This window comes from Zingiber officinale, chromosome 2B (assembly GCF_018446385.1).
Source record: "Zingiber officinale cultivar Zhangliang chromosome 2B, Zo_v1.1, whole genome shotgun sequence".
In the NCBI taxonomy this organism is placed as follows: Eukaryota; Viridiplantae; Streptophyta; class Magnoliopsida; order Zingiberales; family Zingiberaceae; genus Zingiber; species Zingiber officinale.
Genome location: NC_055989.1, coordinates 9,262,387 through 9,277,904, shown reverse-complemented (window position 1 = coordinate 9,277,904; position 15,518 = coordinate 9,262,387). Strand labels below are relative to the sequence as shown.

At 36.8% G+C, this 15,518-nt stretch overlaps 1 protein-coding gene across 1 annotated transcript; it reads right to left on the bottom strand.

The window, feature by feature from the left end:
- Positions 1-272: 272 nt before the first annotated feature.
- LOC122045248 (isocitrate dehydrogenase [NADP]-like) lies at positions 273-8,039 on the bottom strand. Its single transcript, XM_042605386.1, has 15 exons — positions 7,880-8,039; positions 5,361-5,404; positions 5,120-5,229; positions 3,098-3,135; positions 2,934-3,011; positions 2,787-2,840; positions 2,622-2,723; positions 2,444-2,529; positions 2,263-2,366; positions 2,096-2,164; positions 1,901-2,016; positions 1,751-1,785; positions 1,182-1,324; positions 745-867; positions 273-665 (listed from the first exon to the last, which is right to left on the bottom strand). The coding sequence occupies exons 1-15, from the start codon at positions 7,926-7,928 to the stop codon at positions 584-586; spliced, it is 1,233 nt and encodes a 410-aa protein (XP_042461320.1). The 5' UTR covers positions 7,929-8,039; the 3' UTR covers positions 273-583.
- Between the last annotated feature and the right edge of the window lie 7,479 nt (positions 8,040-15,518).

Genomic DNA, 15,518 nt, shown 5'->3' with positions numbered 1-15,518 from the left:
TAATTTGGGTTTTAATAGATGGGTTTTTATTCTTGAAATGGAAATTTGAACTTAACCTTGGTAAGTTACAGAGGTGGGTGGGTCTACGGCTTACGTTTTGTGGCATTACATTTGTGGTTAAAAGGTGATACCGTTCATTTCAAGCAGTCTAATCACTGGCCACTTAGTAGATATAGATAGGTAAATCACGAAAAGGTTTTACCCAGTAATAATATGCAGGGCGTTTCAGATTTATATGTGGAAAACACTGCATTCGCATTTTAATTGGATTATTAAAGTCAATAATATGGACGAGTAAAGTATCATATCATGGGAAACAACTACAAATTCCAGTTCCACTAAAAGGCGCTAGAAAGTCATACTTCTAAACAATGAACCATTGGGGATAAGTTATAGTGTCAAATGTTCAAATAATCGGTAGACTATGAAGAAGCAATGATGAATGGAAAATCTTTCTTCCCAATTTCAAAATAATTTTTATTTGAGGTAAAACAAGTCGCGAACCTTCCCCAACCCCCAGATTCAGGAACCTGCAAATGGAACGGCATGGCGGAGCGAATAATTGGGCTCGGCACAGAGGGATTTATGCAGAAATCCTAGCTCTCAGCTCAGATGCCACAGCATCGATGAACTCTTCAGTGTTCAGATAATGGGCTCTAGTGACACTGAGCAAAGAGACACTTTGATTAGAAAACATGAATAATTGTTGCTTGGAGAGTTATAGCTGTTGGAGGTTAAGAGTACCTGGATCCGTGAATGAGAAGCGCCAGATCTTTGGTCATCTTCCCAGATTCAACCGTTCCGACGCAAGCAGATTCCAGCTTCTCGGTGAAATCAAGCAATCTAGCATTGTCATCCAACTTAGCCCTGATAAATCATCAGAAGAGTTTTACTTCACATTGAAAATGTGACTTTCCCCCTCAAAGGTAGCCATTTGGTACGTGCATTTTAAACATGTTGCCAAAATCATATGTAAATATAAACCACACGTGAAGAGAAGCCAGAAGCAAAAGATTGTCAAGGCACAATTTGTTAGAATAAATAAATTTGGGTATTATATGGATGCGATTACTCATTTTAAATTAGCCAATCTTAATTAATTGGAAGAAACACAGCATATGGTTGACGATTGTCTTAGGATATTAGTAATCAATCAAAATGATTGAAAAAAGAATCCGCACCTGTGGGCAAGCCCTCTTGACCAGGCAAAGATAGAGGCTATACTGTTTGTACTAGTTTCACCACCTTTCTGATGAACACGGTAATGGCGGGTAACTGTTCCATGTGCAGCTTCAGCTTCAATGGTCTTCCCATCTGGGCACACCTAAAATGCATGAATTTTTTTGGATTATTGTCTTGCAGGTCAGCATGAATACTCTAAACCTCACCATTAATCAAAGGCAATAACAGCACAGGTTAGTTCAAGGGCATTAAAACATCCAAAATAGTTAATATTTGATCCACACAAGGTTTGGCTTTCTTGTCTATATTTTCAAGGGAATTTAGGCCTTGTGCAAAAACAGGGTTCTCTAGGACAGAGCATGCACTTAAGTCAGTTTCACTTACTGTAAAGGAGCATAAGTGTTACTTTCAAAATCATTACACTTATCTCCAGTACACGAGTCAGATCGAAGATGTTAAATCAAACAAAACAGAATGATCAAAATTTTTGAGTAATTTAAAACTGATCAATGAATTTATTTTTCCAACTGGAAATACACTAGACGATAGTAGCTACACAGGCACATACCAGCACTGACGTCATCAAACCAAGAGAACCAAAACCTGGACAAAAAGGATTACTATATAATTAAAAATTTGGCTAAAATAAACTATTTAATAAAGATGTAAAGCTTAACACAGCTGAGTAATGGAAACGAGTGCTCGGTATAATTCAAACCTTGAGCTAGGAAATCACTCTGCACATCTCCATCATAGTTTTTGCAAGCCCATACATAGCCACCTTCACTCTTGAGTGCATATGCAACCATGTCATCAATGAGACGGTGTTCATACCTATCAAAGCAACATGCACTGAGATAGTAAAGGAATTTTGAATAGATTAAACATGATTAAGTAGTTCAGAAAAGCTAACCAAATTCCTGCAGCCTCAAACTTGGATTTCCATTGAGTTTCGTAAACGTCTTGGAATATATCTTTGAACCTATAATTTGCAACTAATCAGATATTTCCATCAATTTTAATATAAAATCTTTAAGAACAAATTGCAAAGCATAATAAATTAGAAAACACACTACATACCTTCCATCATATTTCTTCAAAATTGTATTCTTAGTGCTGAGATAAAGTGGCCATTTCTTTTGATAAGCAGTAGCCATGGAAGCTTCAGCAAAGGAGTGAATTGACTATATATACAAAGACAAATAATAAGTACAACTGTTATAGCAAGCCGATATAAAAAATGGCAATGTTAGGAGATTACCTCATCCGTATTGTACATCGATATGGCAACTCCACCTGCTCCAGTGAAGTTGAACACCTCAAGTTCAACTTCCTCTTCTTTTCCTTCTGAAAGTAATACAGTGGCAAACATTTATTAGATGATAAATAAAGAAAGTCAACAACAGATGTTGTTTATGAACATCAATGGAAAAGCATACCAAAAACTAATTTGAGCTTGCCAGGTCCTTTGATTACTGCGTCAGTTGCTCGGTATTGATCACCGAAGGCATGCCTTCCAATGCAAATTGGTTTTGTCCATCCTAAGAATGCCAAACAAATTGTGAGACAGACCATACATTGAGCATGAAGTGATCTCTAAGTACCTGGAACAAGACGCGGAATGTTTTTGCAAATAATTGGCTCTCTAAATACAGTTCCTGCAAAAAAAAAAAAAAAAAAAAAAAGGGGATCAGTCAACCTTTTGCAAATAATTGGCTCTCTAGATACGTGAATCATTCAAGCAGTCTAACCATTCAAAATATTCCTGATTGTCCCATTAGGGCTTTTCCACATTGATTTCAGGTTGAACTCCTTAACCCGAGCTTCATCTGTAAATATTCGAAATTATTCAAATTTAATGATCACAGATTCTATTGTAATCCACAATGCATCAGATCCATGCAGCTTTCTTTACCTGGAGTAATAGTTGCACATTTGATTGCTACGTTGTATCTGCAACCATATCAAAATAGCTTTAGAAGAGATCAAGACATCATACTATCAATTAACAATTCAAAACACATTTGAATATTGCTTAATTTTCAAAAACTGGTTTAGTATGCCAAGTCATTCCTAAAGTTAACAATTTCAGATTCTAAGAAATAAATTGCAAACAAAGGTTATACTGTTTTGAACACAATAAAATCCATTAACCTAGTACTATAAATCAGTCTAGGTGCACTAATTGACTAGGTCTGCATAATGTCCATTGGTATTGAAATATTAGCAAATTACTAAACGTTAAGAAAACACACCTTCAGACAAGAGCTAACTACTGCCTCGACTCATCTGTGTGCAGTCTTTTTTAACTTATCTTCTTAGTTATGAAAAAGTCCTAACTACTTTTAATATTTAATATCGACCACAAACCACAAATGCTTCTGCAAATTCCTAAACATATCACTTAGCACTAGGCAATAGGTTGACTGTATACCACCTGCATGTGCTTTTTAAAGCATCACTTGTCTTCATGTTGCCCTTTTTAGACTTCCAATCAGTGTGCTTCAACAATCGATTACTTATCCAGTCAATTATGGTCTCATTCCTCATAGAAATACACAGCTTAATAAATATTTGGACTTGGGTTTGGGTCAGGTTTAGATAGTGACATTGTATAAACAAATCAGAGATCAAATTCATGTTTGAAATTTGCAGCTAACCTCATATACATTTATGTCTGTAATCAGAAGGTTTAGAAACTATTTGTCATATTTTTGTAGGATTTAGGTAAAAGAAATAAGAACCTGAGACAGATTTAGACAAATTCAGACAGCAAATACATATCAGGCTCAAGTTTAGGTAGTATAAAAATGCAGGTCCAGACTGGTATGGAACTACACGAGTAGATCTACATAATATAGTTTGGTATGGAACTACTAGCCAACTTTCTGAACCCTAAGCAAGCATGCCCAATAAAAAGTTCATTAGTCACTGCTATCATGATTATGTCTACCATATCTTTTACTTACCCTCCTGCTGACTCTTGTTGACACTTCTTCCAATTACCCTAAGCAAGCATGCCCAATATAAAGTTCATTAGTCACTGCTATCATGATTATGTCTACCATATCTTTTACTTACCCTCCTGCTAACTCTTGTTGACACTTCTTCCAATTACCCTAAGCAAGCATGCCCAATATAAAGTTCATTAGTCACTGCTATCATGATTATGTCTACCATATCTTTTACTTACCCTCCTGCTAACTCTTGTTGACACTTCTTCCAATCACCATGCCAATGTCGACAAATATTTCAGTGAACATGTCAATTACTGGTTGTTCCTGCTAGAACTGCACAGCCTTATAGCTTCGTGAACCACCAGATATACTGTTGCCCCTTCCCCTATAACCACATTGATTGATGGCCGTATATATTGACAGCTGTCACCCCCAACAGATGCATAATTAATGATTCTGACCATCTGGCCTACAGCAGTATCATGCTTGTCCCTCAACTAATATTCATCCTCTAAGTGATGATCTTCACCAATGGAATGTGGAAATTTGGTGGTAGAGGTGCAAGAATTTCTTAACTGGACAAGTAGATATCATGACTCCCTGCAAAAATGTTCTATGGAAATGGATTTGGTGTAAACTACAAATGGATTATCCTAATAACCACTAGTAATAAAGACATAAGAAATGGTACTGCTATACTACTTACATGTACTGATAAGTTGTGATAACAAAACAACAATAAAAATCATGAATTCAGTTTATCTGGGTCACCAAGGGTTTGTAAGCCTGACACAGTTTGCTTCAGTTTCTAATTTGATCAATCCATTTTTAGCTGTGACACATGCAGCCCCTCAAGACATATCCATAGGCCATAAAGCCAAAGTAGGAATACAACCAAATACTAGAAAATTACTAAATCAACTTGAATTTAACATACTTAAACTAGTAGAAAGAGAGTAAAACAAGAGTTTGAGGCATACTTAAGACTGGCTTCTGCACTCTCTATTGTGACTTTATCATCTGTGGCATCACGGTGAGGTAAGCCCAAATCAAAATATTTGATATCCAGGTCCAAGAATGGAAAAATGAGCTGCAGAATGAAATCCACATATTACAATATTAGCAGCTTCTTATCTTATGCATTATGAGCTCTCTTACAAAGGGATCTACAAGGATATTTAGAAAAAAATATCTGTAGTAGACAAGCAAATTATCTATCACCTTTTCTTTAATTGATTTCCAAAAGACTCGGGTCATTTCGTCCCCTGCCATAAAGTAAGAGGTTATCATATTGAGGTATGCATAAAGAAACCATCATAAACAAAATTGCAATGGCATTCACTAGCAAAGTTTTACAAAGTGAAACATTTCTAGAGAGTTGATTCAAAGTTGATCACTGAAAAAAACTGCCTTTGTTGTGCACTAGAGTCATCAGAGAGGTGCCGAGAATTAGAGGAGAATGTATATGCATAAGGCAACTCAGTAACTGAACATTTGAATAAGAGAGGAAAGGGTTTCAACTGGTAATCAAGGACTTGCTTGCAGTAACCCATTTCGCTAGAGAATATTTCTTGATCTCCAAAAGGATGTGCTACATATTGACATGATACTTTGGTTGGTTTGCTAACTTGGTACATCTAAATCATTGCAAAAGCCCTCAAATGTGTATAAGATACCTGTGTGATTATTTATGCTCAGCCACATGGACCTTGTACTGTCTATGAGCTCTATGTTAGGCTATGTCCCTAGTATTACTGATATCATTTATCAAACAGCGCTAACTTGGTTGTTGAGACAAACATTTGGGCTACATATTGCTTGTTCAATCAAGTGTGTTTCATGCACAAAACTGAAAACTCCACACCTTGTGTCCATTTTAAAAAATAAAATAAAAATACATATAAAGAAACTAGATCAATTAAATTTCATATAAGTACACTACATGGAATTTTCTCTGATCCCCATACCCCTCTCACAATGGGTTTGCGAATTAAAATAACAAGCAAAATCCTTAACAACATAAGAAAACAATCAAGTTTACTGATTATGAGTTACTAATGATTTCCATTTGGAGGATGGTAGTTGAATATGCAACATGAGTAAAATAGGAATAATATTTCAAAAATGATACATTTTATGCAGAAAATGGGCAATTATGCTGATTTGAACAAAGTATGGAAAGGCAATTACAAAGGTTAAAGAAAAAGTAATTGCCAATTTAAGGAACTGCATCTGCAAGGAACTAAGGATAAAAAAGCAAGGGACAGAAAGGGAAAACTTAAATAAGGTACTGAAACCTAGCAAATCACTATCACTCATCAGGATGATAAATGGGCATAATTGTTACAGTTAATGCTTGCTCACTCTAACCTTCAATAGAAATGATAAATCATCTAGAAATGCCAATGAGACCTGTAGCTCTTTAATGTTCATGCAGATTTCAGTGGAATTTCTAAAGAAGAAATTGATGTACTAAATGAAATTTCTTTAGCATTTACACAGCAAGTATTCCTAGTCAGACATAAGACAGAAGGTCAAGATTCAAACTTTATAAGTGCGTGGAGTTTAGATTATTATTTATAGTAGAAGTGTTGTCCGTTTGTCAGTGTGTATCACTTAGCTATAAAAAAAAAATTAAAAAAAAAACTGATACAACTTAATATCTCTTCTTTATGTTGAGTTGACTGAATCAAAAGATCACTGCTGAGACTACGTTAACAATATGGAATTAAAAACACAATATCTTATCTCTTGGCAGTCAGCCCAATAACTAAGTATTACAGATGAAATTTGACACACACAAAAATAACAATAAATAATAATAAAAAAAGGAGAAAATATCAGTGCCCCTATCTGAAAATTCAGCTCAGAAAACTTTCACGAAGCTGTTTTAAAGTTCCATTGGCCGTTCTGAGGTGAGGATCAAGGATCAATAAACGTTATATGGCACAGAGTGGAAGTGCTCCAGAGATTATTATTGTCACTGAAGCATTCATTAACAGGCCAGGTATAATAGACAGCCCTTGTTTTATTTATTTAGTTATTTATTTGCAAATTTGCTTTTACTCGAGATAGCACTACAATTTTCATTCTGAAACCATATGTATCTATTCTCCTATTTCACGAAGACTCCAATTTTATTGGACTTGTGAATCTTTAATCCGGAAATTTGACCTAAACATTCCTGCATAAACTAACCGTTAAAATAACATGAGCACAGTTGAAAGCGTGGCTCAAACGCACTCTTCTTTCCACTTGATCCAAAAGCTGCACGCTGATTCACTAACTAAACTAACCCTTAAAAGCAACATGAGAACATGGGAAAACGCGGATCAAACTTAGTGCTATTTTCCCCCAATAGTTCCAAGAAACCAATTACAGGAAATCTAAGAAACAAACGACGGGTTTAAATCACTGCCAAGCGACAGAGAGAATACATAAGGAGAAGAAAAAAAAAGTGTACCGACAGAATTCTTAGTATATCCACACAATAAAAGGTACAAACTTGCATCAAAACCAACGGGACTTTATCAACCCATGAAAAAGACAACGAAGATCACACAACAATAGATTGGAATCGATAGGCACAACTATCATGATCAAATACCAAAGATCCACCGCGAAAAAATCATTCAAAATAATATAACGAGCCGGGAACATATCGGATCTGCTGAAGTTACAAAAACAAGAGAGAAACAGGTGGTTAGAGGAAATGGAGATATGGAATTCAGAATTCTCACCGTCCATCTCGACGATAGGGTTGGCGACCTTGATCTTCTCGAATGCCATCTCTAGACGCAAAGCCAACAGATCGGGCGGAGTTGGACGAGGGGGAGAGAAAGGGAAGATGCAGAGTTGGATAGAGAGCAACGAGAGCAAGCAGATGGAAAGAGCAGCAGCGCCGGCTCCTTCGTGTTAATATAAAGATTTGATCCAGATCTTTACCTATTTGTAAAATGTAAAATTAAGAGGAGTGAAAGGCAATTATTCCTGTGAGGAATCTTGTAACTTTACGCACAACTTTGTTTAGTTACATGAATTTTTTTTCATAATTTAAATATATCTAATTCTTTAGATTGATTAACTCTACTTAATCTTAATCGATCTGACCGATAGAAATTTACTTCGAATAGATAAATTAAAAAATACTCATGATTTATTAATCTATATTTTTAAATTTATCATTCCACTAATAGTATAGTTTAGAATTGACCCTTAAATGAGATTAATCTTTAGAGATCTTAACTATTACATCGTAGGCATGAGCTACTTCAATTCAATGATGTTATATGACATGACTACTTATCTTACACCACCATGGATGATATCCCATATAGATCATCTAACGTGACTAAAATTGAATTTTTTATTTACCTCTCTCATTTGTATGCAATTCTCTTCTCTCTTTTATATGTATGCAAGTCTCTTTCCTTTTTTTTAGGGGGGAAGGTAAATATATTATACTCTTAAAAAAACAAAATACAATCATATGATGTCTACAAAGTGCATAACAATTTTATAACTTTATAAGACGTCATTAAGCAAACTTCATACATAACATCACACATCAAAGCCTCACTAATGTCTACAAAGTACCAAACATGACTTGGACTTTGTATGACATCCGAGCATATCACAAAACATTACCACACATTACAAAAGAATTATATTACTTGATATCCACAAAGCGTCAAACATGAACTTGAACTTTGTGAAATATCTTCTCAAATCGAGGTACAACATTCTCAAATCGGCTCATATTACGTGCATTTCATATGAAATAAATCATGGAAGATAGAGCAAGATGTCTTGCTTTCATTTGTCATCCTTTACATTTGTAATGTTGCCAAAATGTATCAAGAAAGGAGGTCATATCGGTGATGTCAAAAGTGATACTCATCCATGTCTTAGGGGGTGTTTGGTTGATGGGTTTGAGAATGAGGGAATGAAATGATAATAAAAGATAGTGTTTGGATTGTGGGTTTGGGAATGATATTTTGGGAATGATTACTAGATTTATGGGAATCAACCAAACTCATATAACTTGATGGGTTTCATTTCCATTCCTATTCTCATTCCACCCTACTATCAAACTCATACTCATAGTCATTCCCATCATTTAACCAAACGCCCCCTAACTTTATCAAGTAAGGGCTTGACAATGTCACAATCAAAGAAAATATGATTATTGGATTCATCTTGTTGGTGACACAATGCATATAATTTGTTGGACTCATATGAGATGGTATCTGTCGTTCTTAGTCTTCCATGAGCAAGTAACCAAGAGATAAATCTATGCTTGGGCAAAATATATGGCTTCCATATCATCGAAAACCAATCCACTTTAGCCGCTCTTGGACGGAAAAACTCATATGTCAAAGCCGACCCATTATTTTCCCCCGCAAACCACTCTATCATCTTCATATTTACGGTGTCAATGGAGGTAGTTCACTGTATAAGTTCATCATGAATATAAAGTAAGCGTTTAATAAGGGGGGAGTCCGAAGGCTTACTCCTCCATTGTCAAAAGTCCATATTTCGGAGATAATGATGATGAACCCATCGGACCCAAAGAGAATCCCTTCGATTTTGAATATTTCATAGAATCCGACATAAGAGAGCCATATTATATGTTTCCAAATCACGTAAATCATATCCTTCTTCTTCTTTGGGTAGACATATAGAAGCCCAAGAGATTGGTGGATATTTTGTTGATCATACAAAGGAACGAGAAATGTCATATATCCTGTCAATAACTCCACTTGGTATTGGAAAGATAGACAACCAAAAACATTCCACTCCTTGAAGTACTGATCTTACAAGTTTCAATCTTCTGGCATGGGAAAGTGTGTGCTTCGGCCAAGATACAACCTTCTTTCTTAGGGATTCAAGAAGTGCCCCATAATTCGTAATCCTCAATTTCTTCGTCGCTAATGGAATACCAAGATATCGGAAGGGAAATGTGCCTTGTTGAAAATCGGTTATGTGTAATAGCTCCTCCCATAGTTGGTCACTAACCCCGACCGTATATAAGTTGGATTTCATTGGATTTGCTCAAAGGTCGGCTTTATCACCAAAAACCAATAGGCAATCCATAATGAGGCTAAGAGTAGAAACTTCGGCCCTTGCAAATAACAAGAGGCCATCGACATATGGTATATGTGTGAATTCCACTTCTTGACATTTTCGATGATAATGAAAATCACCTAGCCTTGATATAACTTTCATAGAACGTGAGAAAACTTCTAAACATAGGCCAAATAACAAAGGAGAGAGAAGGTCACCTTGCCTTAAGCCTCTTCTTCCACTAAAGAAACCATGCAATCCACTATTTAGACTAACAGAGTAAGAGATCGTGGTTATGCATTCCCTTATCCACCCACAAAATTATTGGGAAAATCCTAAACCAACAAGTGCGGACATAAGAAAACTACAATCAACCGTGTCAAAAGCCTTGCACAAATCAACTTTGATCATACACCTTGGAGAAATCCCCTTTGAGCATACTTTCTCAATAATTCTTGGGCTAAATGAATGTTATCACCTATGGACCGACCTTTGATGAAAGTCACTTTAGCCGGATCCAACAATATATCTATAACTTTGGCCAATTTTGCTGCCAATACTTTGGAGATGACCTTGTAGAAAATCGTATAACATGAGATATGCCTAAAATCCAAAACTCTTAGAGCATGATCAAATTTAGGGATGAGAGCTATCAAGGTGTGATTCCATTGTTTGAGGAGCCGGTCATTAATGAAGAATTCCTTTATCGTCTTAATGAAATCAACCCCTATGTTGTCCCAAGCCACTGTGAAGAATTTTGCATTGTAACCATCTAGACCCGGGGCTTTATCGGCGCCTTTATCAAATAGTACCTTCTTGATTTCTTCCTTCGTGATTGTGGCTTCTAGGGCTAATGCTTGGGCTTGAGATAATCTAGTCTCATGCAAGGAAGAAACATCAAATGGAGAACTTTGACCGGCCTTACCCAAGAGGCCTTGAAAATATTCAACAAATTCTTCGGCAACTTCATCCAAACTAGTTGTTTGTTCCCCGGATTGTTTGATAAGTGTAATAATAGTATTTTTTTGTTGTTTCTCTACACTAAGTCATGAAAAAATTTGGTGCATCTATCACTATTCTTGAGGTAGATACTCTTGGCACGTTGTTGGTAGAAAAGTCTTTCCGCCTCCGCTAACATTATTGTCTTCGTTCTTATTATGTCATAGTCACTTGGGGGCTCTTCTCCATTAAGAAGGGTTCTTTGAACATCTTCTAACTTTGATTTTGCTCTTGATGCTTGCTCCTTGATATGTTGAAAATGAAGTTTATCAAGTTCCCTTAGTTTACCTTTCAACCGTGTAAGTTTTGTCTTGAGAGTAAATTGTGCATTGCCATAGACGGGTGCCTCCCATGTGTTTGCCACCAAGTCTTTGAAATCATCATGTAATGTCCACATATTATAAAATTTGAATGACCTATTAGATCCGCTCTCCCTTGCAAAAGTTGAAACTATGCAACAAGAGTGGTCCAATAGACAACCAGAGGCATAAATTCCACATAACTTTCATAATCCGCAACAAGTCATTGTGAATTCACCATAGCACGATTTAGCTTGCAAGAAACCCTTCCATTCGTCCATGTCAAATGACACCCAATAGAGCGAAGATCAACCAAAGCACAATTGTCAACAAAGCACTCCAAATCATGTATCTCATAATTAGAAACTGATATCCCCACCTTCTTTGTCTTGGATTGCCAATGGTGAGTTATAATCACCCATAATAAGCCAAGGTTCCACAATCATTTTTTCAAGGATGGTAAGAGAACTCCATAAGGGTCTCCTTGTTATGATAGAATAAAGGTCATATACAAATGTCACCAAAGAAGATTGAGTCATAATTAAGCAACGAACACGACAATATATAAATTGATTTGATGCATTGAGAACATCCAAAGTGACCCCCGTCCATATCCCATAGAAGCAAAATACGATCTCCATTAGAATAAATGAAATTATTTGTCATTTCCATACTTGAGAATTTCCTTCGCATGATAAAATCTAAGGAGTCTTCATTAAGCTTGGTTTCAATAAGTGTTATAACTTGGATTGCCTTTTGCTTGATGTTTTAGGGGTTTATGGAAGCCCCTGATGTTCCAAGATCCAATCTTCATCATCCACGAGATGAGCGGGCTACTCTAACCCGTAAATGCCTCCCATTTTGTTGAGTATCCACAAGTGTTGAAGTTGAAGTTGGTGAATGTGGTAGTTTTGCATCCACAATAGGTCCTGGAATCAAATGAAGGATGAAGGTATTGTCCAAAATGATAGTGTCCTCCGTGCCTAGAGTAACAGAAGTAGCCTCACTTGAACCAATTTGTTTATGATACGCAGCAACCCTCCTTAACATCAGCTTGAGTATCGGTTGAATTTGATGATGAAACCACACTATTCTCGGATGAAACCACACTTCATAAATGATTCGGAGGTCAAGTTGAGCACCAGTAGGTAATGTAATTGGAACCTCTCTTATTTTCTCATCATGAACTGAGACCTCTACCAAGAGCCTAGCATATGTCAATCTTTTCCTTATACGGGTCAATTTGTCGATATACATCGGTCTTCCTATCTCCGAGCCAATGAGTCCGAGAACTTTGGGAGACCAACAATCCAGCGACAATCCATGAATTTGTACCCAAGCGGGGATATACCTTCTATCCTCATCAAACAAAAAATAATGTGACGTAATCTTTAGAAACAAAGGAATCCCATATCAAAATACAGTCCCCCAAGTAGAGCTTTGTCACGATCTTGCAATGTATCAAAACGATATACAATCCAACTACTTTTGTGCATGTAAAATTTATATGGTACCCGCCATCTGGATGCAATGAAAGAGACGCAATTCTTTCCCGGATGCCTCCCCATGAAATAACCAACAAGACAAAATTCAATCGAATCTTCCACTGTCTCAATGTCTTCATACTCAAAACTCAAACGCTGCCCGGTTGGTTGAGATTGGTGTAATTGGGTCGTCATCTTTGTCCGTCTATTATCCTTGAAGAGGTTGGTCCATGAACCATACTTCTTTTGTCCCTGAGGAATGGTACTTGATCGACTTCTCCAACAGCAGCTTCATCACCTCCAGCAGTGATGGAGTGAACTTCTCCGACGAGATTAGGTAAGGGGGTTGGTTGAGGGAGAGACACTCCATCCTTTGAGAGAGGAGGAAGGTGACTTGGAGGGTCACATACCACCTCAATTACCACCTCAACATCTTGAACCGCCGCCTCAACATGATCTACCAATTGTGATGCATCCTCCATAGTAACAACTCTATCCTCTTCAAATGACATAGGATGTGGTCCCTTTGCTAGATTCAAAGGTGAATATTTGAGACCTTTCTTCTTCTTTCCCATTTTAATTCATCCACGTGGAATTACAAAATAGGAATAGCAAAGTCAAAGTCAAATACAATTCAAATGCAAGATATGCAGGCACCAAAATTGAAGCACGGTCTAAGGCACCAAGTTGTCCACGCCAAGATCAAGAGGAATTTCAAAATGCCAACCAATACTTCTAATTCAAAAGAAACTCCAATTAATTCACGCCAAATGCCAACCAAGACTTCCAAATCAAGAGGAACACCAAATAGTCCACGCCAAAATAAAATTAGATGCCACTAGAAATTTCCAAATAAGGAAACTCCAATTATTGGCCATCACTATTGAATAATTCTCCCAATACATTCCTTCTATGAAGCGATCGGAATTTACAGAGTGTTTGAAAACTCCGGTGAACCTCCGGCGATGTGGAAAGCAATATGAATAGACTGATTACACCCTTCCTTCGGACACTGGGACAAAGGAGAGGAATAAAACCAAAGAAAATAAAAAAAAATCGAAGTAAAGGAGGGGATAGGAGCAAGTTTACCGAAAAGATGTACGGTAACACTAATGAAAAGATAACCTCTATGTTGGAGAAGAAACTCCGATATAGCCAGTAGGATATCCTCTCTACACCCTCCAACTCCACCCAAGAAGTGAGATGACGTCAACCACAAGTGGATGAGCACCACCAAGGGGGGAGAGTAGAACCTGAGAAGAGTCCTTCCCAAAGTCGTCGGAGAAAGAAAGAGCCTAGAAATCACTCACCTCACCATGTGGAAGATGACTGCAAATCCTAGAGAGAAGTTGGAATTTCTCTCTCTAGGAACCAGACACCCATTTGATTGACTATGCAAGTCTCTCTCCTAAAAAAAAAAGTGGAACCGCCACATCAGCGGCCCCCTAGAGTCGGTCTCACGGATATGGAGGGAGGTAAATACAGGTACACAGGTGGAAAGTGCATGGCGCAGACGTTAACCCCAGGCAGTGACACCCCGGGGATCGACCCCTGGACCTTTCGGTCACAGAACCATGCACTCCTCATCTGTGCTACGCCCTGGGGACAAAAATTGTATGGGTAAACTTTTTATAATGACTGACACCACCGCCGAAACGTCCCCTTATCAGAAACCCCCGAGGGGATTTTTGGGTGAACGGTACCACTTAATTGATAAGAGCCTGCGCAGGGGAGTGCTCGAACCTGACACCTCTCTCCTATATGTACGTGACGTGGTTTGTACAAACCAACACCATTGTAACATTGGTTACAAAAACCACCACCATGTGGTGCTAGTTTACAGCATATGATGTTGGTTTACAAAAATTAGCACCATTGTGATGCTAATTTTACACAAAATTGATATCTTAGTCTAGATAAATTTAAATATTTTTATCTTTGTATATTAATTTTATAGATTTCCTCATTCTTATTACCTTCCACTAATATAATTCAATAAAAAAAAGATAAACTTAAATGTTCTTATTTATTATAATGATTAAAAAAAACTATTTTAAAGTTAAAAACATTAAATAATTATTAAATAAAACTAGAAAAATAAAGAACAAATAATAATATCATGAAAAAACAATTATTTTCTATGTTAGAAATGAAGCAAAAATACAGAAAACTTACCTAAAATGAAAGGATGACAAATAAAATTACAAAATCAAAATTTTAAAATAATTAAAATTAGTAAATGACAATCTAAGAAAAGAAATCAATAATTACTAAAGAAAATCCTTATCTTTTATGGGTTCCTTTCTTGTTTACTAAAACTAAAATCCTTCACTTTTATGTAGACATAACTCAAGTCAAGCCCAATCTAAGATGATGGGAGTAACATAAGAGCCCATGAGGATCACCAAGATGGTCCATCTCTTTGAAAAGGCCCAAAAAATCCCGATATGGTCACAGCCCATCAGAGTGGTATGCAAGATTCGGAGATGCAACAGTGACCGTCCGATCCACTCATCTCTCCCCGTGCCTCA

What these genes read in the sequence shown, in the direction of transcription:
- LOC122045248 (XM_042605386.1), bottom strand. Translation starts at nt 7,928, where the DNA reads ATGGCATTCGAGAAGATCAAGGTCGCCAACCCTATCGTCGAGATGGAC. An exon ending in CAAGCTCAAATTAGTTTTTG is followed by an intron (nt 2,530 to 2,621) that starts GTATGCTTTTCC and finishes TATTACTTTCAG; the next exon opens with AAGGAAAAGAAGAGGAAGTT. An exon ending in GAGTGATTTCCTAGCTCAAG is followed by an intron (nt 1,786 to 1,900) that starts GTTTGAATTATA and finishes CTTTTTGTCCAG; the next exon opens with GTTTTGGTTCTCTTGGTTTG.